At 54.7% G+C, this 27,954-nt stretch overlaps 1 protein-coding gene across 1 annotated transcript in view; it reads left to right on the top strand.

Annotated features, from left to right (window-relative positions):
- The window catches only part of CLUH (CLUH binding protein of NUMT mRNA), a 79,156-nt gene extending 53,172 nt beyond the window's left edge, over positions 1 to 25,984 (top strand). The window contains exons 8-29 of the mRNA XM_078611995.1: positions 716 to 863; positions 2,089 to 2,181; positions 3,659 to 3,817; positions 4,556 to 4,882; positions 6,000 to 6,379; positions 6,896 to 6,984; positions 7,693 to 7,794; positions 8,303 to 8,403; positions 8,877 to 9,029; positions 9,168 to 9,230; positions 10,219 to 10,404; positions 10,874 to 11,052; positions 11,490 to 11,574; positions 12,730 to 12,883; positions 13,226 to 13,365; positions 14,028 to 14,108; positions 14,511 to 14,636; positions 15,560 to 15,681; positions 16,841 to 16,934; positions 17,076 to 17,210; positions 17,625 to 17,698; positions 19,501 to 25,984. Of these exons, the coding sequence (XP_078468121.1) occupies positions 716 to 863; positions 2,089 to 2,181; positions 3,659 to 3,817; positions 4,556 to 4,882; positions 6,000 to 6,379; positions 6,896 to 6,984; positions 7,693 to 7,794; positions 8,303 to 8,403; positions 8,877 to 9,029; positions 9,168 to 9,230; positions 10,219 to 10,404; positions 10,874 to 11,052; positions 11,490 to 11,574; positions 12,730 to 12,883; positions 13,226 to 13,365; positions 14,028 to 14,108; positions 14,511 to 14,636; positions 15,560 to 15,681; positions 16,841 to 16,934; positions 17,076 to 17,210; positions 17,625 to 17,698; positions 19,501 to 19,762 (3,253 nt within the window). The 3' untranslated portion in view covers positions 19,763 to 25,984. The remainder of the gene's footprint in view (positions 1 to 715; positions 864 to 2,088; positions 2,182 to 3,658; positions 3,818 to 4,555; positions 4,883 to 5,999; positions 6,380 to 6,895; positions 6,985 to 7,692; positions 7,795 to 8,302; positions 8,404 to 8,876; positions 9,030 to 9,167; positions 9,231 to 10,218; positions 10,405 to 10,873; positions 11,053 to 11,489; positions 11,575 to 12,729; positions 12,884 to 13,225; positions 13,366 to 14,027; positions 14,109 to 14,510; positions 14,637 to 15,559; positions 15,682 to 16,840; positions 16,935 to 17,075; positions 17,211 to 17,624; positions 17,699 to 19,500) is intronic.
- The last annotated feature ends 1,970 nt before the right edge of the window (positions 25,985 to 27,954 follow it).

The following is a 27,954-nucleotide window of genomic DNA, read 5'->3' on the forward strand; positions in this document are numbered from 1 at the left end:
AGTCTGTTAAAGGCTATAAGGGGTGGGGGGGGGGTCTGGTATAGAGGTTAGCGCTACGCTGCGCTACGAACCCGACCACCCGAGTTCGATTCCTGCTAACGACCGACACGAGTGACGATTATCAGAACTGGTTCTAGGCCTCAAATGAGTATTTGGGGGATGTTTGTCTTTGTGTTTGTGTGTATATGTGGATATGTTTGTATGTAGGTAATTGATTCTTATACACTGCATCAAATCGCGCGTGTACGAATTTCTTTATAAGCAAGATGCAAATTACGCACGGCTGTCTATTGGAGCAAATAAATCTGTCAAATATTGGAAATCCCCCCCCCCCCACCGCAATAACTATTTTATCGTCACCATTAGGCGTTGCAATTCCATTCAAAGTTCGGTTATTTTTTTTTGTTTACTGCCTTGTTCGCGTCGTTTCTTGTTTTTGCCTTATTTTCTCATCGTCGTCTTTAAACATATTACTTCCATAAAACACTTGCCGCATCGATTGCAAACTAATCTTTCTCACGCGGACTTGTTCGATGCACGCATCGCGACAGCAAGAGTCGAATTTACGCTCGCTCGCTCGATCGACAAAAATACTTTTTTTAAATGTTAATTAAATAAACGCGTGCCCAGCTTCGACCTTGACACGACAACCGACCGCCGCTGAGCGTAGCAACCTTTGACCCCTCCCCCCGAACCACCACCCCCACCCCCACAGGGTGCAGAGGCACCCGCTGGAGCGCATGGCCACGCCGTTCCAGGTGTACAGCTGGACGGCCCCGCAGCTGGAGCACACGGTGGACTGCGTGCGAGCGGAGGAGGCCTACACCTCCCGCCTGGGCTACGAGGAGCACATCCCAGGGCAGGTGCGTGTCCTCCTCCTCCCCCCACCCCTCCCCGCCTGGGGTGGAGGAGCAGCGGCATGGCGGTGAGCGCCTACGCTTGACGAGCCGCATGGCTTGCTGCGTTCGCCCCGACTCCCAACGTGGAACCGCCACTGTCATGTGCGGTAATCGGCCTAGCCAGGCTCTCTCCTCCACCGTTGCTAGTCAACCGGTGGAGTTTTAACGGTTGGCGCTACGCTGCGCTACCAAGCCGGTGACCCCAAGTTCGGTTCCCGTTCACGGCCACCAACACGGGTGACAATTATCTTGAACCGGTCCTGGGCTTCCTCTCCTAGGTCGACTCGGCCTGAAATGAGTAACCTGGTGCGGTGTGCGTAATCATCGCCGCTGGGGAGACAAAGGCGGCCGGGCGTGGTGCTGGCCACCCGCACCCCCCCGCTCGTGTGCCGTTCCGGCCTTCATGGATGCTCGCTAACAGCACTTGCCCCAACAGTCTGTTAAGGCTATACGGGGGGTCTTTGTCTTTGTGGGGGTGGTGGGGGTGTGGGGTTCTTCTCCACTGAGCGATAGCTCACGCTAGGGGGGCGGCGGGGGGTGGGGGGGGCGGCATCTCCCCATGAGGTTCTTCTTCTGATGAACGCCGACTTTGCCCAGGGAGCTTCTCCGCTTGGATGACATCCACATGGGTGCCGTTGCTGCCGAGTCATCGCTCGCCAGGGGTCAGCCGCCCCGTAGCGTGTCCTGCCTCAGAAGATGTGTTCTTCATTGGGGGGGCACCGAGACCCCCTCGGAGTATGTACCGTGTGTTGAAACTTCTTTCGCACCGTACGCAGCCAACCGTGCTAATCGGGAGGTGCGGGAGAAGGACCACGAGATAAACACAAGCAGCAGTTCTTAAGAAATTAGTTTTCAGCCTGAGTGCTTGAAGGCACTCCTCCTCCTCCTCCTCCTCAACCACCTCCCAAAGTCTTGCCGTTGTCGGCGCCTCGTGTGTCGCGGTGTTGTGCAACGCTGTGTGGTGCATCGTGGTCGTCGCGTTACGTTGCCCACGGTGTGTTGTGGCGTCGTGCTGCGTGGTGCCATTGCTTCGTCTGCTTGATGTTGTGCGGCGATGTTGCTTTGTTTCTGCCCGGCGTGTGTCCTTCATGTCGCGCGTGATGCCGAGCGGTGTTGTGTGCGAGGGTTGTGTGACGCTACGCTGTGCTGGGACTGTGTCACGTGGAGCTGAGGCGTCGCTGTTCCGCAGACACGCGACTGGAACGAGGAAATTCAAGCGACGCGAGAGCTTCCTAACAAGAACCTTACCGAGCGATTGCTGAGAGACCGCGCCATCTTCAAGGCACGAGCGTCCCTGCACACGCTCACCTGTACACGCTCACCTGTACACGCTCGCCTGTACATGCTCACCTGCACACACACACCTGTACACGCTCACCTTCACACACTCGCCTTTACATACACACCTGTACACGCTCACCTGTACACGCTCACCTGTACACACTCGCCTGTACATGCTCACCTGCACACACACACCTGTACACGCTCACCTTCACACACTCGCCTTTACATACACACCTGTACACGCTCACCTTCACACACTCGCCTTCACACGCTCACCTGTACACTCACCTTCACACACTCGCCTTCACACACTCACCTGTACACACTCACCTTCACACGCTCACCTGTACACACTCGCCTTCACACACTCGCCTTTACATACTCACCTGTACACACTCACCTGACACACTCGCCTTCACACACTCGCCTTCACACACTCGCCTTCACACACTCGCCTTCACACACTGACCTGTACACGCTCACCTGTACACACTCGCCTTTACACACTCACCTGACACACTCACACACTCGCCTTTACACACTCACTTTTACACACTCACCTGTATACCCTCACCTTGACAGACTCACCTGTACACGCTAACCTTCACACACTCGCCTTTACACGCTCACCTGTATACCCTCACCTGTACACACTCACCTCTATAGACTGACTTAGCCATACGCGCTTGCCTATACACAGTCACCTGTACAGATTTAAACACCTGCATCCACTTGCAAACCTTTCTAGATTCCCCTATACTGACGTACCCATCGTATATCCACACTGGCAGTCCTTGGTCACGAGCCTGACACTGGTGCTGTGCCACAGTGACCCTGACACTGGGGTCATACCTGTGTTGACCTATGACCTCATGCGAGCCGTTCGCCAGCGATGAGCCCAAATAATATTTTGGGCATGCGGCTAGATTCTGTGCATTACTGGTAAAGTGTTGTGAGCCTCGTGCCGGCTTCGCTTGCCGGCTTGGCATGCCGGCTTCACTTGGCGTGCCGGCTTCACTTGCCGGCTTGGCCTGCCGGTTTTGCGTCGACGCACTCGGGAGCTTCCCGGTGAAGCGTCGTTTGGGGCGACGGTCGACGACGCCGCGCCGTCGTTTGGTGACAGACTCCTCGGTCACATTGCGGACTCTCTTGTTGACCTTCCACTTGCGGAGGCGGGAGACCCTATCACGTGGTCCTCCTGTTAAAACGGTACGAGTATTCTGCCGTCGACGGCGGCGGCGGTGGCGGCGGAAGTTCCCCTCGCGCTTCGAGGATGACGTCCGTCAGGTTTTGGGTGGTGGCTCTTCAGGTGGCCGAGGAGTCCCAAGATCTTTGGGCATTGGGGGTGCGGTGGTGGGGTGGGGCACGTGGTCTCAGATGGAAGTGAGATCCGCAGTGGCGCGGGGTTGGCTTCCTTTTAATAAATCTTTTACCTCGCCGCCGGCACCGTCCTGAATCTCCCGCTCGCGCTCCAGGTTCAGAGCGACTTCACGGCGGCGGCGGCGCGCGGCGCCATGGCGGTGGCGGACGGCAACGTGATGGCCATCAACCCCGGGGAGGACGCGCGCACGCAGATGTTCCTGTGGAACAACATCTTCTTCAGCCTGGGCTTCGACGTGCGCGACCACTACAAGGCAAGAGTGGGGGGAGGGGGGCCGGGCGCAGCGAGTGATTCCTTCGCACGCTTGGCGGTGGGTGATGGGGGGTGTGTCACGAGTTTAAATCCCAACCCACGGTTCAGAATTCTCGTCTCTTCAAGAAGACGTCGCGCTGCGCTGTGCTGTCGCCTCGTTTGCAAGCGCTCTGAACGTCAAAAACGCCGATTGAATTATTTTCACGTCATTTGCCTGTTCGTCGCTCTCATTTAACGGGGGGGAATCTTTTGTTTTTGCCTAAACTGACGGAACGTGTTCGTGGAATGTGGCCCTGTTACGTAAAATATCGATGCAAATGTTGTAGACCTTTTGGCGTTTCGCTGCTGGTCGAAGACCCACGCCACGCAGTGGGAGGCCTTGGGGGGGAGGGGGGGGGGCTATTTAAACAAACTTCACCAAACTTCACCGCGTTGGTCGGCACAGGCTGGTGAAGGTGCGGGAGCGCCCGGAGCTGTTCCGATATCGCTTGCGTTAACGGTTTAGCGAATCGGTCCGCGGGTTCACGAGCTCGACGCTGCGAACCACTCCCTACGCCGCCGCTCCCGCTGCGTAACCTGGCAACGGTCGCCAGTGACCATCCCTTCTGCCCGTGACGCTCCTCCTCCTCCACGACGCGGCGGGGCACTCGATCGACGATGTCAACTGCGCGTTTTTATCGATTAGCCGTCGCCGCGCGACTAACCTGGCTCCCCCCCCCCCCCCCGCCCCCCCGCGCAGGCGGTGGGCGGCGACGCGGCGGCGCACGTGGCCCCGGCCCTGGACCTGGCGGGCGTGCGCGCCGTCTCGGCCCTGGACCCCGAGGGGCTGCACGTGCTGGCGACGGCGCTGGTGGACTACCGCGGCTACCGCGTGACGGCGCAGTCGGTGATCCCCGGCATCCTGGAGCGCGAGCAGGAGCAGGCCATCGCCTACGGCTCCCTCGACTTCGGCGCCACCGTCGCATGCTCCTCGTCGTCCGGCAAGCTCACGACGGCCGCCACCACGCGCAAGTTCACCACGCTGCTGGAGCGAGTCGCCAAGCCGCTGCACATCCTGCGCCACAAGGTGTCTATTGTTGTCGTTGCTCGTTGTTGTTGTTGTTGTTGCTACTCGTTGTATTATTTATGATCGTTACTGTAACGCTTGTTTACCGAGGGAAGGGCCTCGCAGAGTCTCCGTGTTCGCTTGCCAAGTTTGCAAGGACATTTTTCTTGTTGTTCAGAATTGGGATCTTTGGCCAATGCCAAGTTACATTTATGTGGCGGGTTTTTTTGTTGCTTTGGAGAGGAAACCGGAGAACCCGGATGAAACCCATGCGGAATACGGGGGAAGGGGGGTGGCAGAACACGCGTACAGACTTCACGCGCAGGAACGCACACCCGAGTTGTTGAGAATCTCACCCGGGGGGGCCCCTTGTGCGGATCCGTGCACCCGACTGATCTCGCCACGCGTGGGGATTGCACGTGCCCACTTGGCGGTGTGCACGTTGGCGTGTGAATCTACGTTCACGGTTGTCGGCGCATCCAGGACGTTCGTTGTGCGTGCTGGTACGCACGTGTGACGGGTGTGCACCTACGGGGTACGGTCCCGTAAGCGCGTGCATGGGCACGTCACGACGGCTGTACCCCGGCGCGGGCAGGGCGGACGTTTGGACTGCGGCGTCAACAACTTTTTGGTGTTTGCCAAGCGAGAGGAGGGAGCCGATAAGTGCCTGGAGAAAATTCACAACCACGATGTGCACAGACGGATCGGGCCGCCGGGATCGGCTGCCCCCCTCCCGCCCTGCTGTGGCTCCTCTTAGTCACGCTGGCCTCCCTCTAGCCCGCTGTGTTTCTGAAGCCACAGTATTATTGTTGCAAGCTTGTACTGTCCCCCCCCATACACAGAGAGGGTGTTAAACCGAAATACAGGGTGCTTAAAATAAAGTGTTAACACTTCTGAGAATTTGCAACAACACCACAATAAATGTGCCTCCCGGGCTCTGGAGAGACCACCTGGAGAAGATTCCAGGCCACGCGTTGGCAATGATGCCGAACAAGTGGAGACTCTTTGACTTTTTGAAGCTATTAACATACTTTTGGTATCACGTTACAGTGTATTATTATCCGTTGTTTTTGCCATTGAAAACGATCCTGTATACATGATATTGACGCAATAAAAAAACAACCCTATTCCCTTGCAGGTTCTCAACGAGAAAGACGAGGCCGTGGAGCTGTGCTCCTCCGTGGAGTGCAAGGGCATTGTGGGTAACGACGGCCGCCACTACATCCTGGACCTGATCCGCACCTTCCCCCCCGACGCCAACTTCCTGCCGATGGCCACGCCCGAGGCCACGGACGACGTCAGAGCCGCGGAGGGCGACGGCGAGGAGACGGGGGCGGCGCAGGAGGAGCAGGGGAAGAAGGAGGAGAAAGAGGAGGATCGGGAGGAGGAGCAGGGGAAGAAGAAGGAGGAGGAGGTACCGTTCCCGGAGGTGTGCACGAGCCTCGGCTTCCCAAGGGCGCATCGACACCGCCTGCCCTGCCTGCGTCACGAGCTCGTGGACGCCTTCGTACAGAGCAAGTGAGTAGTGGGTGGGGGGGGGGGCGGGGATGGAGCAGAGTGGTTGTTACGTTAACTACGACTGCCAACGTTCTCCGCGTCCCGCAGTCATTACCAGCGGGAGTAGTCGCTCGTGTCGTGCGGCGGTGGCCTGTCATTCGCGCGACCGTCGACGTGTTGGTCAGGAGGTGGCGGTGATGACGGTAGCGTAACGGTGATTTGTTCACCCTTTCCTGTGCCGAGAAGACTGCAAGTTGCAGGGTGGGTGTACCGTTCACCGCCAAATCAGATTGTTTTTAAAGACATAGCATTCACGGCAGAGAACTTCAGCAACACAACCGTGGGAATCCGAGGTTACGGGCGAAATGCAACAAACTGTGCTACATTGGGTCACGTGACAATGCTACGTTGGTCATGTGACGGCGACGCCTTTCGCGCGACGGCGGCACGTGTCCCGTCGTCTTGGCAGCGGCGTGACGACCGTACGACGGTCTCGCTGACTCGGGGTGTGCATGTGCTTGCGTGCGCGCGTGTCAGGCACCAGCAATTCATGCACCTCGCCATCTCGCAGCACAAGGGGCTCAAGAAGGAAGGCGCAGACGAGGCCCAGGGCACCGACGATGCGGGTGAGAGGGGGGGGGCCGCCTGTACACCACCACGGTCAACTCCGCACGCCGGCGCACGGCTGCACAGCGCTATGGTTCACTTACTCGCGTGCCGTGGTCTTGTATTGCACTGCTGCTGTGTGGATTTTCCTCCCCGGGTCCTCCGGGTTTTCCCTCCACGTTTAGAATCGGCATCGCGCGTTTTGGAGCATTTGGCTGCTGTCAATTTCGACGTGATAAGTCACTTCGTTGAGCCATCACTTGTGGTAGCCAGGTCGCTTTTTAAAAACAGATATATAACTCGGGGTGGGCCTTACTTACCTGATCAAATAAAAAATAGTTTTCGTATTAGTCCAAAAAAATCTGCTGCTCCTGCTGTCTGGAACGCCCCCCGCGTTTGAGACCCGGCTTTCTTGATTAAAGTCTCTGCCCTGAGCTCCGTCCCTCTCCTTCTCTGCTTATGACTCTGCGTTATTGATCGCGTAACTCATAGATGCCGTTTATTACTATGTATTCTGCAATGAATGATGAAAAATAACTCGTGTAAAGAATAGATAGCGTTTATAATTTTGTCGCGCTTTGATTGTGTAATGGATCGATTGTGTAAGTAAATAATTGAACCGTTAAGTTATTGCGGAATTATCGTTTTTACAAATTGGTTGATCGCGCGATGGCTAATGTTGCAATTTTATGGATTCGTGTGATTGCGCAACGGACCGATGGCGGCAGAGATCAACGGCCACGACGTGATGCGCAACGCCTGCCGAGCCGTGGGCTCCGTCAACGACGCGTTCTTCGACATCCGCTTCAACCCCGACGTCTTCACCCCCAGTGAGAGCGGAGCCCACCGCGACCCCACCGCGACCCCACCGTGACCCCACCGTGACCCCACCGTGACCCCACCCCGACCCCCCCCACCGTCATCCCCCCACCGTCGACACCCCCCACCCCGACCCCCCCCCCCACCACGACCCCCCCCCACCGCCAACCCCCCCCCCCCCCACCGTCATCCCCCACCGCCAACCCCCCCCCACTGTCATCCCCCCACCGCGACCCCCCCCCCCACCGTCATCCCCCCCCATCGTCATCCCCCCCCACCATCATCCCCCCCCACCGCGACCCCCCCCCCCCACCGTCATCCCCCCCTCCACCGTCATCCCCCACCGCCAACCCCCCCACCGTCATCCTCCCCCTACTGCGACCCCCCTCCCCACCACGACCCCCCAACACTACCCCCTATCGCGACCCCCGACCCCCGGGTCCGTGCTCGCCGAGAGCACTTGCCCCTACACGTCTGTCAAGGCTCTGCGGGGCGGCATCTTTGTCTTTGTGCGTGCAGCCGTGCGCTTCCCGGAGTCGGAGCGCGAGTCCGTTCAGCACCAGAAGCGGCTGCTGTTCGAGGCGGCCGCCTTCCTCGTCTCGGTGCAGATGCCGGCGTTTGTGAGTCCCCTCCTCCCTCGCTCCCTCCCCTCGCTCCCTCCCCTCGCTCCCTCCCTCCCTCGCTCCCTCCCCTCTATCCCCTCCTCCCCTCTGTCCCCTCCTCCCTCCCTCGCTTCCCTCCCCTCTGTCCCCTCCCTCTCCTCGCTCCCTCCCTCGCGACAATCTTGTCGGGTGGTGGAGGGCCGTCGACAACAATGTCGCTGTAAAACGACCACGTGGGCCTCGCCCAAAAACTAAAATGGATCCTTGCATTGGCTACGAACACCTTCGAGTTTATATTATTGGTTCTTTCAGTAAAGTCATGTAGAAATTGTATTTATTTTTATTTCAATTTTATTTAATTTTCTATCTACGTGACTTGACCGAAAAAACCAAGAATATGAATTCCTGCAGTCACGAAAGTTTTAACTCTTGAATGTAACCTTCGAGTTTCGAGAGTATAATGCCGTTGCTGGTGCTGGTGGTTGTTGCAGCTGAAGGACTGCATGGAGCAGCTGGTGGTGCCCATGGACGGCTCCACGCTGGTGGAGGCTCTGCACCGGCGTGGGATCGGGCTGCGCTACCTGGGCACGCTCGCCCGGATGATCACCGGCCTGCCCGACGCTCGCACGCTCTCCTACCTCCACGTGAGTCGCTCTCGACGCTCGCACAAAAGCCCCTGGCGCTCTTGAGGATGCGAGTTTGTGACGATGCGAGTTCGTGGCATCCGTGGCCAGCGGCCTTCAGGCGTGTTCTCTCTTTGCACATCCGTCTCCGTTGTGCAGAGCCTGGTCATCGTGGAGATAATCACGAGGTCGGCCAAGCACCTTCTCAGGACCTACCTGCAGGTAAACCATCGGTCACGACGGGCGGGCGAGCGATGTCACGTTTGCGCCTGGCATTAATCGTAACGGGGAAAGGCATCCGCACGCTCTCCCGATCGGCTGCTCTAGGTTGTGCTCATCGCTGTCTGCAGCCCCTGAGTCTGCGGTGGAATTTCCAAATTCCCATGACAGTGGTTCGGTCTCTGCATAAGACTGTGGGGAAGGATGACGGGCCGAGGTCGGCGCCTGATGAGATTTTTGCCAAGCAGTCTGAACCGTCATTCCATCTGGCTGCATGATGCACGACGAAAGAGGCTGGCTACATGTTTTGAGAACAGGACGTTAAACGGCACGCTTGCTTAACGCACGCGCGCGTATGCGCGGTGTGCGTGATCCTGTGCGCGCGTGTCTGTGCATGTTGCGATGAGCGTCGCCCCCTGGACGGTCCTGGGCCTGGCCTCCCCTTAGAATTACTCGGCCTTAAACGGGTACCTGGTAGCGATGCGTCGACATCGTCACTTGGTGGAGGTGTGGAAACAAACGCGGCGGTTTTGCCCCCGGTGGCTGCGTGCCCCGGTGTCTGGGGGAGCGGTAGTCCAGCGGTTAGCGCCCCGCACTACCAAGCCGGCGACCCGAGTTCGATTCCCGCTCGTGACCGACACGTGTGACGATTGTCTGAACCGGTCCTGGGACTCCCTTAGGTCGACTTGGCCTCAAATGAGTACCTGGTGCGGTGTGTAAACATCGCCACTGGGGAGACGAAGGCGAGCGGACGTGGTGCTGGCCACCCACCCCCTCGGCTGACCGTTCCGATCTTCATAGGTGCTGCTCGCTAACAGCACTTGCCCCAATCGTCTATTAAGGCTATACGGGGGATCTTTGTCTTGGCAGGGGTGGGGGGGGTTGAGCACGGCGAGTGATATCCACGCGATGCCATCTCCACGTGCGAGCGTGCGCTGCCTGTTTGCGTGTTCCATGTTCCACGCGCCCCTCCCCCCGCCTCCCCCCGCAGAACACGGACCTGTCGGGTCTCTCCATCGCCGTCGCTCACTTCCTCAACTGCTTCCTGAGCGCCTGCTCCAACCCCGGAGCCCTCTCCTCGTCCTCCTCTTTGTCTTCCTCGTCGGGCACCGCAGCCCCGGGCGCCGGGGGTGCGGGAGCCGCGAACAACAACAACTCCTCCGCGTCGAACGCGCAGGTGATGGCGACTGACGACTCGGAGGAGGGGGGGGGGCGGTGGGTGCGGACGAGACGGCACATTCACGATCGTTCCGGTTCTCGCTCGTGGTCGTCGTTGGCCCGTGCCGCAATAAGGACCGCACGAGAGCTCGCAGTGTTGGGGCAAGAACGGTTGCTCGCTGCGTCATCGCCAGTGCATCGCTGGTCCGTGTCGCACCCCCAGATGTTGCTTGGAGCGTCGCACGTGTTGGTCGCGTGCGGCACTGCCACAGTCGCACGAACCGAATTTTACGAGCGAGTCGCCGAATGAGTGAAACTACGGATGAAACGCCGAATAAGTCGCCGAATGAAACTTTTAATTAATCGGTGAATGCATCACTGAATGGGTCACTGAATTAGCGTAAGGGAACGAATGAATCGCTGAATAAATGAATTGCTGAACGAGCCACTGAATCAATTTATCGACGAATCACCGAACGAATGCGCAGGCCTCCGAGGACGCGGCATCATCGGCGCCCAAGGGCAAGCGGCGCGGTCGGAGGCGCAACCAGCGCGGGGGTCACGGCGCGGGCACGGACAGCGGCAGCTGGGCCGCGCTGTCCCCCCAGCAGCTGTGGAAGAGCATCCGCACGGAGGCGCGCGAGTACTACGCCATCGACCTCGAGTGGTGAGCGGGCGCGCCAGTGGACCGGATCTTTAACCGGGCGCTAGCGCTGGTGGGAGTTGAGTGGTTAGCGCGCTTCGCTACGAACCCGGCGGAGACCAGAGTTCGATTCCCGCTCATGGCCAACGCCAGTGACGATTATCTGAAGCGGTCCTGGACCTCCCCTAGGTCGACTCTTAAAAGAAAAAAAAATGAGTAACCTGGTGCGGTGTGTAAACCTCGCCACTTGGGAGACAAAGGTGGTCGGGCGTGGTGTTGGCCACCCACCCCCCCGACATGACTGTGCAAACCCAGTGGATGTGCACTGCTAAGGGTGGGAGGGGAGGAGGGAGTGTGCACATTGCCGTCCACCCCAGGTGCGAGCTGGGAGAAATAACGCGGGTTTGGTTTCGTCGTTGATCGAGTCTGGCCTAAGTCGCAGCCCGGTCTCGTTGTGGCAGTGATGGCGTGGACCAGGCCCTGGAGAAGTACGGAATCCAGAAGCTCGCGCTCCTGCGGGAGATCTGCCTCAAGGGGGGCATCCAGGTGAGTCGTCGTCGCGGTCGTCGGGGGCCGTGGCCGTGAGCAACCAACATTGGCACCTCCGATCAGCACGGTTGGCTACGTGCGGCGTGCGACAAGAAGTTCCCACGCACATACATTACATGCAAGGTGGTGACGCGTTCAGGAGGCAATGGGGGTAGGTGGGGTTCTCAAGTTACTCGGTGGTGGTGAGAACTTGACCATTGATGCTGTGTAAAAGGGATCATTGAATTGGCCTTTAGGCTGTTAAAGACGGTGAGTAGGGGTGATGATGGTGACGGGACTGAACTCTGGGCAGGACACGGCTTCGGGACTTTCTAAGTGGGAGCTCAGCTTTTCAGCAAAATGCGACGCGTCACAGCTAAAGCAGAGACATAGGTAAAGCCAGTGCCCCCAATGCTCGAACCATCCTGTTGCTGTTCTTGCGCCTCAAAGTCCACATTCTTATGCAACCGGTCAAGCACAAGACTACTTGGGCGATTGGTTTTTTTTCTTACTTTATCTATCCCCGAGGGATGGTGGTGACGATGATGATGTTGCCGAGGTGATCCCCTGACCAGGATCTGAACTAAACAACCTTCCCATTTTGAGTCGGGCAGCCTCCCGTCGTGCGTTTTGTAGAGGGGTTTTTCTGAAGAGCCTCCTGGGGTAACGTAACAAAGGATTGGTCCTTGTGCTTATTCTCTCGGCATGTTGTGATCCATCGGTTAATCGGGTCCAACTCTCGCTGTACATGCATCGAAAGGTGAATGTGAGATTAGATTATTTGCCATTCGTGCAGATTATATCTACATCATTCGCTGTCGTTACATTCCGGGAATTGGAGTTTAATAAAAACCGTAAAGAAAAAAAATATTCGACAACAGGTGTGTACGAGATGATGGTAAGCATTCGGCGAAAAGTAAATCTGATCCAGAATTGAATTGCGGCAAAATTAGAATCGCTTGTGGCGGGTTGGGTGCCGGGGGTGAACCCCAAAACGCCGATCGCGTTCTCATTCCGTCCGGCGTAAGACGAACGAGAGCGTGCGGAGGCTCTGTGCGTTTTACGTCCCACTCGGCCACTCGTCCATCCATCCGTTCGTCCGTCCGCTCGCTCGCGGGGAGGGCCGGACATCGCGGTGCTCAGCGCGCGTCCCCTTGCCGTCGCGCGTCCCAGGTGCTGCTCCGGGAGTACAACTTCGAGGGGCGACACAAGGCGACCTTCACGGAGGAGGACATCCTCAACATGTTCCCGGTGGTGAAGCACCTGGACGCGCGAGCCACGGACGCGCAGCGCATCTTCCAGACCGCCCAGGCGCACATACAGCAGGGTGAGGCACGGGCACGCACGGGCACACGCGCGGGCAGTGCCGACAGGGGGAGGAACTTCCCCGGATCGGTACGGATCACGGGGATCCCCCGAGTAGTTGCCCCCCCACATTGTCGCCGCGGCAACGAAAGGGAGCCTGCCCCCCCCCCCCTCCCCCTCGCGCGCACCGTGCAAGCGAAGCCATTGGCGACGACATTGACACGCGCGGTCTGTGTGTGTGTCTGTGTGTGCGTGTGTGTGTCTGTGTCGTGTGGTTGTGTGTCTGTTTGTGTCCGTGTGTGTCTGTGTGTGTGTGTGTCTGTGTGTGTGTGTGTGTGCGTGGGGCCGGACTGTCGCCGCGCAGGCTTCTTCAAGGAGGGCTGCACGCAGCTGGGGGAGGCGCTGAACCTCTACAACGGCGTGTACGGCGCACTGCACGCCGAGATCATCGCCTGCCTGCGTCTCCTCGCGCGCCTCCACTACATCCTGGGCGACCACGGAGAGGTGCGTGGGGACGCGGCGCCACGCACACGTCAGCGTGTGTGTGCATAGCCTGGAACAAGCGCCGTGGTGACGTCACCGCCACTTGGTGGCGAATGGCGGTTGTTGTTGTTGTTGCGGATGTGTTTTTGTGTACGTGCAAATGTCTTCATTTCTCTACGCATGTCGACTCTGCTTCTAATGAGTAACCTGGTGCGTCGCGTGAACATCGCCACTTAGGGAGACAAAGGCGGCCGGGCGTGGTGTTGACCACCCACTCCGTCGTGTACCGTGCCGGCCTTAATAGGTCCTCGCTAACAGCACTTGCCCCAACAGACTGTTAAGGCTATAATGGGGGCTCTTTGTATTTGGCGTAGCAGTTGGCACGCTGCGCTACGAACCTGGCAGCCCAAGTTCAATTCCCGCTCACGACCAACAGCAGTGACGATTATCTAAACTGATTCTGGGCCTTTCTTAGATTGACTCAGCCTGAAATGAGTACCTGGTACAGTGTAACAAAAATATCAGCATTGGGGAGACAAAGGCGTCTGGGTGTGGTGCTGGCCACCCACCCTTCTCGTGCGCCGTGCCGGCCTTCATAGGTGCTCGCTGACAGCGCTTGCCCCAACAGAGTCTGTTCAAGGCTATTCGGGTGACCTTTGTCTCTGTCTCGTACAATGTTGCAGGCTCTGAGCTGCCAAGAGAAAGCCACCATGATGAGCGAGCGAGTCCTCGGCATCGACAGCCCGTACACCATCCAGGAATACGTGAGTGTACCTCCCTGCACTCGCACTCTCTCAACCAGGCCGCTAACCCTGTCGTGTGTCTGTAGTTTCTATCCATTCACTGCCCCCCAAGCGATTTCATAAATTGTCGGATCGAGACCATTTCGTGGGTTGCAACTCGATTGAAGAATCAATTCTTTAACAGTCTCGGTTGGACTGTCTTATCGCAAATGTCCCGTCTTGTTCGTTTCCACTAACCGAACGGTATGCCCCCCGCGTACAAATTGCGCTAATTGTAAAACAATCGGCCCTTGGCCGTGGGACACGATAGGTGCGTCCGTTTTGAGTTTAGGAACGTTCTTTTGAACGGGCGAACGGTAACGGTGGCTGGCGGATGCGCGCCGTGCCCTCCGCGTGACGCGAGTTTCCTCGCCATCCTGCCAGATGAACTTTGCCCTCTACTGCTTCACGAACGCGCACATCTCGGCCGCGCTGAAGCTCCTCTACCGCGGGCGCTACCTCGCGCTGCTGCTCGTGGGAGAGGACCACCCGCAGATGGCCGTCTTCGACGTAAGTGCCGCCTCGTGCAAAACACTCATAATGATAATAAACACGAATATTAATAAACTAAATTTCGATTTAAAGCTTTCGTGACTGCAGGGATTCATCTTGGTTCTTTCGGTAAAGTCACGTAGAAGGGAAATAATAAAATAATAAAAATAAAAAGTAATAACATTTCGATTTAAAGCTTTCGTGACTGCAGGGATTCATCTTCTTGGTTCTTTTGGTAAAGTCACGTAGAAGGGAAATAATAAAATAATAAAAATTCAACATAACGAAATAATTCTCACGACGTTTCGGCCACAACGCAAGCAGCCGTCCTCAGGTGAAGAACAGGTCTGTCGGAAAGACGGCGTCTGAATGAACACCACCAAGCTTGGCAGCGTATATTTAAGCTGGGTTGGAGGGGGAAGAGCTTAAATATACGCTGCCAAGCCTGATGGTGTTCATTCAGACGCTGTCTTTCCGACAGACCTGTTCTTCACCTGAGGACGGCTGCTTGCGTTGTGGCTGAAACGTTGTGAGAATTATTTTATAATGTTTTATTTTTATTATTTTATTATTTCCCTTCTACGTGACTTTACCGAAAGAACCAAGAAGATTAATAAACTAATAATAATGTTTCTAGATTTGAAGCTTTCGTTACTGCAAGGATTCATACTCTTAGGTCTTTTCGGTAAAGTCACGTAGGTAAAAAAATTAATAAAAGTAAAATAAAAAATCACGACGTTTCGGAGGCAACACAAGCTTCCGTCTTCAGGTGGAACCGTCACAGCACGATTGCTGTATCAAGTAAAGAGAAATTCCAAGAGACTCGACCTTGCCTCAGCCGCACCGAACCCCCCTCAATCAGTGTATATACGTTGGGACAACGAGCAAAATTCCTGCATTTATAATCTTCGCTTGACCTGCGTCTCTCCCGTCGCGCGCAGAGTAACATCGGGCTGATGCTGCACGGGGTGAGCGAGTACGAGCTGGCGCTGCGCTTCCTCGAGAAGGCGCACGGCACCAATGTCAAGTACGCCGGTGGCAAGTGCCTCCGTGCCGCGCTCAGGTGACAGCCGCCGCTGCGAACGTCGTCGTAGTCGTCGCGACCACGCGCAGTCACGGCGTCGTCGGAAGCGTCGTCGTGGTCGTCATATGAAGTGGAAGCTATCGCAACGTCGTCGTCGTCATCGTCGTCATCGTCACCACAACCACGCGCGCTAACGGCGTTGTCAGAAGCGTCGTCGTCATGCGGAATGGAAGCGAGCGCAACGTCATCGTGATCATCGTCGTCATCATTATTTTCATCAATTGTTGTCCTCGTCAAAACTGTAATCTACAGGCGTCGTTATTTTAGTCGGCGGTGTGATCATCAACGTCATTCTCGGCATCGGTGTCATGATCATGACAATCGTCTATAGTTCATTCATTATTGTCATTAAGATTGTGCCGTTATCAACATCGCCCCCCCCCCCAACCGTTGTCTCATTCCCAGCAATGTAAAAAAACGGGTCCCGAATTTTCTTTTAACGAATCGTTGCCGTTGAACTGATGCACTCCCAGAAGGTCATTGGGCCGATGGGCTGCGTACAAAGGGATTTACGAATAGGACGCATTGTTCGATTACATTTTCATTTATATTCACAATGACGCGGATTTATTCCGTGTTATACTTCAACAAGTCAATTGAATAGGAGTCCCTCTAACACCAGATGGCGCTCATGGAGTTACTGTGTAAGTGATTGTGCCTATAATTGTGCTGCTCCTTGTGTGTGTGCATAGGTTATAAGTGTACGTGCATGTGTGTGGTGTGTGCAGCAGAGCGGCAGTGTAGCGGGTAGCGTGGCGCGCTCCGAACCCGCATACCTAAGTTTGATTCCCGCTCATGGCCAACACCAGTGACTAATATCTGAACTCGTCTTGGGTCTCTCCTAGGTCGACTCAGCCTTAAATGAGTACCTGGTGCGGTGTGTAAAATCATTGCCTTTGAGTCGGACAAAGGCGGTCGGGCGTGGTGCTGGCCACCCACCCCTTCGTGTGCCGTGCCGGCCTTCATAGGTGCTCGCTAACAGCACTTGCCCCAACAGTCTGTTAAGGCTATCCGGGAGGGGGGGGGGGGGTCTTTGTCTTTGTTTTCTGTGTGCGTGTGTGAGCGTGCACGTGCATGCGTGCGTGTGTCTGTGTGCACGCGCGTGCGCTCATATCCCGGGCGTGCGTGTGCCCTGCAGCCACCACCTGCTGGCTCGCGTCTTCTCAAGCAAGGGAGACTTCCGCTCGGCGCTGCAGCACGAGAAGGAGACGTACACCATCTACAAGGCGCAGGTGCGCGAGCGCGCGGGGAAGCGGGTTTTGCGCGCGTCGCGAGTTTTAAGCGCGCGGGTGGTTAATCGTTTTGAATCCGTGCGTCGCACTCGTTCGGTACGCGCGTAAGTCCCCCCCCGGCGTGTGCTTGCCCGTGCGCAGTTCGGGGACGTGCACGAGAAGACCGTGGGAAGCTCCGAGTACCTGAAGCACCTGACCCAGCAGGCGGTGGCTCTGCAGAGAACCATGAACGAGATTTACAAGAACGGGGCCAAGCCCAGCATCGCGCCCCCGCAGGTGAAACCGCTCGGCCTGATCCATCCCGGTGGTCGCGTTAGTCACCACCGTCGCTCGTGCCACTTGGAGGGCACGTGAAGTGACCAAGGGCTCGCTGGCAGCTAAGGGGGTCGGGGTGGGGGGGCGGTCACAGGATGGAAGCACGCGTCGTGGATTAACCGACTTGAGAGATGACCGCTGACGGCGCTTCTACTGACGTACGTGCTCGCGCAGACGGCGCCGTAGACCCAAGAATCAAATAACCCGCGAATCTAATCGCAGCCGCCAAAAATCGTGACCCCGGTTATTAAAATACACATGGGGAATCGGAGAGGGTGGGGGGGGGGGTTGTGAATCATTGCAGGCAGAGTAAGCGTCAATCGCGGGCACCCCGTGCGACGAGTCGGTGACTCTGCTGCGCCGTTGCTGTTGCAGATCTCTGCGCCGAGCATGCAGAACATCCTGGAGCTGCTCAACGCCGTCAACGGGATCGTACTGCCCACGCTCGGGTGAGCGCCTGTGCTGCCGCTTCCTGCTGCGACCCCCCCCCCCCCTGCCCCGAGCGGCTGCGTGCAGAACCACTGAAACCACCGATCGTAGATATTTTGTCAACGCAGTGTTTCGTCAAACGATGACGGTGACCGGAAGAAAAAAATCCTGAAAAGCGCCGATGTGTGTTGAACTCGCGCTTGTTTCGCACCGCACGTCGCCATCCGCGCTAATCGGAGGTGCGGGGGAAGGACAACAAACTAAACACAAAAAAGCAACTCTAAAGCAACGAGTTTTCAATCTGGAAAATTAGTTTTGAGTCTACGACTATGCACCAGAGATCTCATGGTGACTGACTGTGACGGTGCGAAATTAACGAGTCTCAATGAAGGCGCAGGCGGGAGGTAATTTAAGTAACTTTATTCGGCGATCAGTGCACCGAGAAAGGACCACGCATGGTCACTGGTAACTCGCTGATTGGTTGAACTGATAATATTGGCGAGGGGACATTTGCGCACCAAGCACACCGACATTTAACAACTGAAAGAGTGGATCGGAGCGTCGTTTGGCCATTGCCACTTGGTTAATGTGTTTGGCTTTGTCAGAGGAAACCGGAGAACGCGAAGGACAGCCTGCGTGAAGGGACGTAACAATCAATCGATCGGTCTTTATTTTACGTGCCAATCAAGGTAGGCATCGGCAGTGGCGGATTATCCTAGTAGCAAAAGTAGCTACATATGTGGTAGCTACGTGCCCCGCACTTTCAAGGGCCCCGCGCTTAATGCTTTCAAGCTATCAATTCCGGTTCAGTGATTCTGCACTTGCTCTATTACTATAGTACTATACTGCCTTCAACTTTTATGAACGACTGGGTGTTTAAGGTTAGCGATTTGTCGTATCATCTGGCTGTATAGCAAATGAAAAAATACAATTGCTTTACAACGTAAGTTAAAGATTTGTGTTTTAATATTTATGTGTTTTTTTTTTATTTAGGGCCCCTTTATAACATATGCTACAGGCCCCCGCACTAGCTTAATCCGCCACTGGACATCAGTGCATGTGAACGGCACAGGGGGCACACGGCAACAGGAGTCATGAACAACTCCGGCCACGCCCTCGGCGGCTAACACAGACTGGGCAAACTAAAATTGCAACCCGCGCGCTAAATAGAGTGCAACACTCAAAGCTCTGCACGGATAAACTCAACAATCCAGTGCTGCACTCCTCTCCTCTCTGATCGCCTCGCAGCGCAAGGCAGAGATAATTGTTGCTCTGCCATCCAAGTACAAAGCAGGCCCAAGCCCTGCTTAGCTTCACAGGTCCAACAAGATCGGGCACTCTCAGGATTATATTTGTACATAAGATTTAATTTAGAGGTTTGCTTATCTCATAAATGAAAATATTTGATTCTAGAGGTGAAATTCTGTGGAGCAATGCTGCCGTTGATGTATGTTTGTTGAACTTCTTTCGTGCCGTACGTAGCCATCCGTGCTAATCGGAGGTGCGGGGGAAGGACCACAAACTAAACGCACAAAGCAATTCTAAAAAAATAGGTTTTCAATATAGATGATGATTTAAAAGTGCATAACTCCAGTGGCATCGTCATATCGGAAGGAAGAGCGCGTTCCAGACGACCGTCTTTGTTCGATGGTCGGCGGCCAAAAAGCCACGGCTGTGATGATGACCGGAGTTCACGTGACGGTTCATGCTCCTTGACGAAATGAGCAAGGCATTGTGCGCAGAGAGGGGCCTTGTCCCTCGATACCGTGACGTTAACACGCCTGCGTTTGTCCTGTGGCTGCGCGCGGGGGTGGTGGTCCAGGCGGGACGACATCATTAAGCTGAAGGCCGAGGTGCAGCAGCTGGAGGCGATGGTGACCTCGCACAAGCAGGCCTTCTCGGAGAAGGGCTTCGTGATGCCGGAAGACGAAGCGGCCGACGACGATGCCGCCGCCGCCACCTCCTCCTCGGCGGAGGCCGCAGCCAACGGAGTGGCGGCCGCCAACGGAGACTCCCATGAGCCCGAGCGGCCGGAGCAAGACGAGGGCGTCCAGACGGCAGAGGCGTCCGCCGCGAACAGCTAAAAAAACGCACGTTTTATAATTATTTAAAAGAACCCCCGCCACCCCCCCCCCTCGAAAAGAAATACAAATACCAACGATGTGTATAACAGAATTTGCGGAGGGCCCAAGTGGCGTGTGTCTGTGAGAGAGAGAGATAGTGAAGTGTGCGCCCGAGGGCTTTTTCTTTGTTTATTTTTGTTTGTTAGATTTAGCAAGCGGCACTTGTTGAAATGCTTTGGCTGAGGCGCGCCAGCCATTAAATACAATGAAACGATAACGATCGTGTTATACGAAAGAGAAGAAATCCTTTAATTTAACAGATTAAGCAACAACAAAAACCCGCTGTCATATCTTGCCGATGTTGCTAATTGCTACGAATAATTGCTTGGTGATGGAATCCATATACTTTTGTATGTGCTGGAGAGAATTTAAAAACCTTAATGGCTTTAATTAACATACCTTTATGTACGTGTGTACGTATGTTGAACTTCTTTTGCACCGCACATGGCCAACCGTGCTAATCGGAGGTCCGGTGGACGGACAACAAACTAAACCCAGAGCAGTTCTAAAGAAATTAGTTTTCAATGTATCAACTGCTAGGCAGTGTTAAACATTTGAACTCAATTGCAGGCTTCTGTGAGTGGTGTGGGCTCTTTAAATGTGTTCGTTGTTGCTTGAAAAATTCGGTCTTCGCTAAGTCCCGATGCTTGCTTGCTTGCTTACTTGGGGAAAGAAAAAGCTTAATCGCAAGTAGAATTAAAAAACTGATAGAATAAAAATTTTAAAGTCAACTGTTGAGCCCATTAGATATATTCAATTGAATTTACGGCAAAAAAACGAAGAGTTATCTTTACATCAATTACTACGGACATCGCTTACATCGCGCAGAGTTGAACGTTTCGGGGTGGAGGTTTGCGATTTAAAATGTTGAAGTCAAAACGTTGTACTTTTTGATACAGATCAAATCACCATTTGCAAATATGAAACGATACCAAGAATTAAGCGTCGCGTGAATACTGACATCAAGAATCGAGCACAGTTCGGTTGAGATGGGGTCTCCCCGGTCCGTGATCACCGAAGCGTTAGTTCTGCCGCGGATGACTCCCAAGTGCTCGAATGTTGGGATGACATTGAGGTGACACGGGAGAGCGTCCGGGGGGGTGTGGTGTGACTGTGGTTGTGCTCCCTGTGTGGAGCGGGTGCGGACCGGTGCGATTGCGCAGTTTTATTTCTTTCGTTGCCCCCCCCCCCCCCATGGTGGAACGTGTGCCCCCTTGAGCTCGATGGGACGCGTTAAAAGGCTTCCAAACACAACGGCCGTACGCATGGCGTAAGCGGGTCTTCCCCGCCCGAACTGCACGCGTTGGAGGAATGTACTCGAGCGTAATTCGCTTCGGGGTCGGTGCGTGCGTGCGACCTTTAGGATGAAGACAATCGGTTGAACGTGTGGACACCTTTGCTGTAAAATTGCCTAACTCGTTGAGGGGTTATACACCCGGCAAACGATTACCCAAATCCGTTGACTTCCAAATTCTACATTTTACGTTTGTGTACTGATAATCAGACCCGCGCAACTGTTTACCATTCACTCATGTATATTAGATAACAGTACAGCGTACATTGTCTCGTATAATCCTGCCGTGTATGTACGTTGCACACGCAAAGTCATTCTCCTGTTCGCAGGCACGTACAAGTCAAAAACAGAAGGCCCCATTGGGTCATATTTGTTCCGGGGTCTGTCAAAAAAAAAAAAATCTTATTTCAAAACGGAAAGTTCAGGAGCACCTGATTCTCGGGGGCCTTCAGAGTGCCAGCGCATCACAATCGACATCTCCGGAAAGAGAATTACGTTATGAGTTAGCCCAGCAGCCTTGTGGGGTGCGGCGAGCGTCGTGAAGAGCCGTTGGGTACAGCGGAGGTGTGTGGAGCGGCGGGGGGTTTATCCGTCCGTGCGTGTCAAGTTGTGGGCTGGCCACTAACCCCCCCCCCTACCCCCCCCCCTCCCCAGGTGTGTAATGTTTTGTCTCACGTGGTGTGGCTGAGCCGTGCTAATAATGAATAAAGTGGTGTGGGTCACGGCTACACGCGTACTCTGCTTGGGCTTGCCTTCACCGCGCAAGTGGAAGACGCCGCTGGCTTGAGGTCCCCTTTGCCTGCATGCACGTTGCCAGTTTGAAATGCACGTGTACATAATAGGGGGGCATGCCCCCCTTTTCCCACCCCATAACGATCGCCACCATGGCTACAAGAGCAGTAATATCTCCCACCGCCTCTCCCCCCGCCCCCCGGAAATTTGTACGAGTTTTCACGATCAAATGCCCAAGCTGCCATTTAACAATCGGTTATATATATTTTGTGTCCTGTTGTATTTTTACCGATGAGTTTGCAAATTGTTTTATCTTCACAGTGTTCATCGTCGCGCGAGCACAACTGCAAGCGTCGCAGTGTATCGTTTTTTTACACGTCACCCTTAAATCGGAACATTTGCTCTCTTGCGCACGCCCACGATTCGGCGCGTGAATCGTGAACTTTTGGACCAGTGGTTCTCAAAGTGGTGGTCACCCCCCACCACCGGCGGGGTATCTGCCACAGCCTTCCAGGTGTGTCTACCAGGTGGGGCCTCCAGGTGGGCCCGCGGTGGCTCGAGCCGGTCAATAATGACAACGTTCATTACCTTTTATTTTATTTTGGACATTCATATTTTACTTGTTTGATATAAAAAATGGAACTTGGGATAAACTTACCCCGCTTTTGAACTACCCTAAGATATAAATGGCCACCCCTAAAAAAAAAACCGCTATAGCTTTGTTTTTTTTTCCGGTAATATAAATCGCTTTTGTATTACTAGTATTTAGATAAGCGAATGCGTTTTGTCACCAGGGGTGATTGTTGGGTGGGGGGGGGGGGTCCGGTCGCTGGGATGGTCCGTGGAGAAATGTGTGCATCGGCTGAGTGGACCGCCGGCCAAAAAACCCAAGTCTTGAGAAACACCACCGTTGAAGAATCGATGTGAACGAGGGGGTGCCACGTTGAAACAGGTCGAAGGAAAACGGAACGAGCCGCGAGATCGGCTCGCCTCGACCTCCACGACCCCAGGCTGCTGGCGGCGGCTGCTGTTGGGGATATTTCGTCCTCCCACCCTTCTCCCCCCAGTTCGCTTCCAATGTGGGATTTGCCCACCAGGCCCCCCCCCCGGTACGGCCAGCGGTGAGGCCACGTGTTCTATCGCCACGTCTATAATCTTCTGTGCGGTGTCAACGCTGCGACGCGTCGCGATTTCGCAAATGTCTGTCCACGTGTTTTGTTCAGGGTTTCTTCCCCCCCCACCCCCCTCAAGTCTCTGCCGACGTTCACAAATCTGTTCGTTGGCTGCCTGGCACTGCGACTTGCACACTTGCACATTTGCGCGCGTGAACGTGCCCACGGTGTACACGTGCAGCACGCGCCGGAACCTCGAGGGCTAGTTCTGAACGAGGGCACACTTGCTAACGGGTTATCGGGCTATTTCTTCGGACATCTGAATGTTAACGCGTCTGTATTTATGGGGTTGATGGTTTGTGGGACTTGGCTGTGGCTACTAGTGTAATGGGGTGTTGTTGTTTTTTTTTTTGCTCCCCCATGCGAAAAATTGGGTGAATATTTTTGTTTGTTTAAGGGGGCTGATATTTGGGTGTGATGTTGGCGAAACGGCGCAAGGAATCCGCTTTGGAACGGGGCGTGGGTGGCGGTGTGGAGGTCAATCACGGGGTGGGGGGGGGGCCCCCCTTCCAGTGAACATGTCCACACAGGATGGGTTGTGCTCGACGCGGCTAATTGAGAGCACCGGTTTGTCGTCACTGCTGCAGCCAATAGAGAAGCTGTCTACCCATCCGGGAAGGGGGGGGGGGGAGACTTTAATTTCGACTGTGGCGAGGGACACCTTTGTGTGCGTTCGACGGCTTGGGGAATTGAGAGAGATGCGGCGTTGTGCACGTATCTCCATAGCTCAAAAGCAAAAAAAAAACGTAAGCATGTTTTGTCTGATTTTGCAATGAGGTGGGGTTTTAGCGGCGGCGGCGGCGGCGGCGGCGGCGGCGGTGGTGGTGTATTTTTGTGTGCGTGGAACGAGGGCCTTAACGGCAAAGCGGTGTGAGTCCCTGCAGCAGCATTGAAGCGGTCGAACCATCCCCAAGGGGACCGGGGCGTGGGGGGTGGGAGGTGATGGTGGCATCGTAGGTTTCTCGTGTCGGAGAACACTTGCAGCTGCTGCGAGACAAGCTGCTCACTCCCGCAAAGCTGTAAATGCGCTCTGATGGGTGCATTGTCCTTGTACTGTTCGCCGTTTGGCGTTCTCTGGTCCGACGCTGGTAGTTGAGACACTAGGCCATGAATAAGGTTGTTTGTTGTCTGGTGGAGGCCACAGACTGCGAATATTGTCAGAGCAAAGTTTGTTTGCATGCGTGTGTGGTGGATGCAGACTTGATTTCTTGATAAAAGGTTTCTGTGTGGTGTTCGAACATCTTGACATCTGTTTTGTTGCCAGCAAGGGTAAAACGTATCATTATTTTTCTTACTTTGATACTGGCAAAAAGGTCCCATGATACTTGCAGGCTGTGTACGCAAAAAAAACCCGAAATACTTGTGCGGCTTGACTACCCCTGTTCATTATCCCGCCCAGAGCAGTCTGAAAAATAGTGTGACTAATGTTTTTGTGTGTGATTTTTTTTTTAGTAAATGTGTTTTTATTTGCCCGATGTCTCATCTGATGCTGGGGCCATGCGGTCTGCCCCACGTGGATTTGAAACTCTATCGCCCACAGGGAGGCGCTAAGTAAGCATTTATTGGTCGTGTTTGTCCCTCCAATAAATGAACGGCATGCGTGTCCACAACCACCACAAGGCCCTATGGGCACTCCATTAAGACCGCAGTGGCACCAAACATCGAATGCGCATTCGAGGTGTTTTTAGTCGTGCATCCCCATAATATTACAACAGTCAGCGCTAGTATCCTCCGAAGAAATCCCACCGAGAAATGTAGGGGGGGCAACCCCTCCAGCAATGAGAAATGATAGAGGAGTTGTTAGTGAGTAAGGACTTCTATTCTTGGTTCTTTCGGTAAAGTCACGTAGAAAGGAAATAATAAAATCATATAAAACAATAAAAATTCTCACGACGTTTCGACTGCAACACAAGAAATCATCATCAGGTGTGAAATCCACAAAAAGAAAATTTTTAAAATTTTTAAATTTTCTTTCCGTGGATTTCAAACCTGATGACGCGATTGCTTGTGTTACAGTCGAAACGTCGTGAGAATTTTTATTGTTTTATATGATTTTATTATTTCCCTTCTACGTGACTTTACCGAAAGAGCCAATAATATGAATCCCTGCAGTCACGAAAGCTTTAAATCAGGAGTAAGGACTTGTCCCTTGCTTTTTATTCGACGCGTGTGCGGCGATGGCGCAGCCATCGATCAAGGGTCGAATTCGAACCGCGTCGTGTGATCGGCATCGCGCTCGCTGAATTTACACGCTGCACGCCTCCTGACGATTGCCCAAACGCGTCCCACTCCCCCGCATGTCTTGGAGAGGGAGAGAGCCCCCCTCGTTTGAATCGGCGCTCGCTGCACGGTCTGACTGCATTGTTAACTATTTTGTAGTTTGAGCGCAGAGGAGATGTGTGAAAGGTGAGCCGTGGTGGCGCACTGGGCTTGAGTGAAAAGCCTGGACCCTACACTCGAGCAAAGCCTCGTGGATTAATCGCCTTCACCTTGGCTCCTTTAGCAGAAAAGAAGATCGGTGGAAATCGCCATCATCATCATCCTCCCATGAGCTAATCCCAACTGGGGCCACTCACCTGGAACTGCCCCATGAGCTGTCGACCTCGAGGCATCATATCGCAACAGGCCGTCTTTTCGTCATCATAATCTTTTTTTAAGGCGTTCGAACGTCATGAAATACAAAGCTTCCGAGCGCCAACGCACATTGGTGTAGTGGCTGTTCTCTCGTCTGCGTTCGGAGCTGCGCTGTCAAGCATCGGTCAGTCCTCGCTCCCACGTGCGCGCAAGCGGTTCGCGTTCACCAATCATCAGGTGCGCGCTCGATCGCAACGCGTCGGCGGCTTGCAACCCGGATCGAAATTGGGGAGCGGAGCATGCCCCCCCCCCTCCCCCCGTATAGGGCGCCGCAGTGTTGACCAAACACGGGGGGGGGGCCGGTATTCCCCGTGTCGACAATAAATTGTGCGCGCGCGCGTGCAAAGAAAACCCCGCTGCCCGAATTGACTGCTGCCGAATCGCGTTGTCCTTGCGAATGGGGAGGGGGGGGGGTGGGGGAGGTGGGTTGGGGGGTGGTGGGGGTTGGGGGTGAACTTTGGCGACCTTGTCAAGTCCACGTGCCGTCGATACCCCCCCCCCCAGTCGCTTTGTGTGCCGGCACCCGCGGCCCAATAAAGGAGAGGAGCTGATCTTGTGGATTTCTCAAGCACGTCTGCTTGGTGTATGTACGCCAGTGGTGGGGGGGGGACACACCTCTATACAGATTCTAGATTTGAAGCTTTCGTGACTGCAAGGATTCATACTCTTTAGTTTTTTCGGTAAAGTCACGTAGGTAAAAAAATGAATTTAAAGTTAATAAAAATAAAATAATAAAAATCACGACGTTTCGGAGGCAACACAAGTCTCCGTCATCAGGTGGGACAGATTGCAAAAAAAAGTAGGCTTATTAAATCTAAAATAAAAATTTAAAAATGCTTAACCAAAAAACCACAGCTAAAGAAATGTTCTGAAACTTTACATGCGGCTTAGCGGAACTCACGTAATGAAGGAAATCGTGTGTGTGGTGCGGGGGGTGGGGGAGGATGTTTAACCCCCCCCCACCCCCTGCTTTATAGTGCATGACGTGAACTCAATCTGACATTAAGACATTAATCTGGCGCGGTCACAATCCCCAATCTCCTCGCCGCGGCTGCTGGCGAGATGGGGTGGTCGTGGCCAGTTCAGCAGGTGTCTATCCAATTGTACTTCAAGTTAAGTAAGGGGGGGGAGGGGACCCCCTTTCAAGGAACGGGTTGCACAAACTGGCATGGCCACGTGTCTTCTGATAAACAATGTGTGTGTGTGTGCAGCAATACATTGTAAATGGCGTTTAAAAACAATTATACAGCGTGTTTGTGTTAGTCTCGGTTTTTGGTGTCTCTAGCATGGCTCACCCATCGCCAGCTTTGGCTTCACCACACCGAGGCTGGGCAGCGGTCGTGGTGAGCGCGCTGCGCTACGAACCCGGCGACCCGAGTTCGAAAATCCCGCTCACGGCCACCACGAGGTGGCGCGATTATCTGAACCGGTCATGGGCCTCCCCTAAGTCGACTCGGCCTCAAATGAGTACCCAGTGCAGGGTGTGGAGATGTCGCTCACTGGGGAGACCACCCACGCCCGCTCGTGTGCCGTGCCGGCCTTCGTAGGTGCTCGCAAACAGCACTTGCCCCAACAGTCTGCTGCAGGCTACAATACCATCTTTGTGTTGGGGCCACAGTTTTGGTGTCTCGCACGGCTCGGCCAGCGCTGGATTTTGCTTCGCCACGACTAAAGGCTGCTGGGCAATGTCGTCAAGCAGGGAGGCATTCGAATGTTGGTCATTAAACAACAATGACCCGGGAGATTAGGAACGAGCACAACGAATTGTCGCGGCTCGCCTTACTCGCTCGGAAAATATTAAATTGGCATTGAGCCCCCCCCCCCCCCCAATCATCTGGCCCGCCTGGCCACGGACGGTTGCATGATGATGCTGCTGCTTTGTAGAGCTCTTGCCATCGTAAACTCGATTCGTATAATGTCGATGTTGAATGTTAACATACCCGAGGAAGTGTCTGGAGTTTTTGTTCGTTTTAAAATTGTTAATATTCGGGCGGATTCCAGCCAGAGGCCCTTTAACCGCCTGTGTCCAGCTGAGAGGGGGGGGGGAGCGGGGAGGGTGGGTCATGGGGGGCGACTGGGGACACCGTGAAGCCCTGGGGGTTTGTTTTTGTTGTTGTTGTTTGCGATCTGCCAGGGAGAACGTTACGGAGGTTGTTGCTGGCATCAATGGACGCAAATTGGCCACCTCCCGAGGGAAAGAAACGAGGAGTGACCTCGTGACAAAAAAACTCCAATCCCTTTGCACATCTCCCCATCGTTCCACGCACACACGAGTCTCATCGGTCGCGCCTCCAAACGGATGAATCTCGCGAGTGCGTTTT

This window comes from Lampetra planeri, chromosome 37, assembly GCF_965212315.1.
Source record: "Lampetra planeri chromosome 37, kcLamPlan1.2.h2, whole genome shotgun sequence".
Taxonomy (NCBI): Eukaryota; Metazoa; Chordata; class Hyperoartia; order Petromyzontiformes; family Petromyzontidae; genus Lampetra; species Lampetra planeri.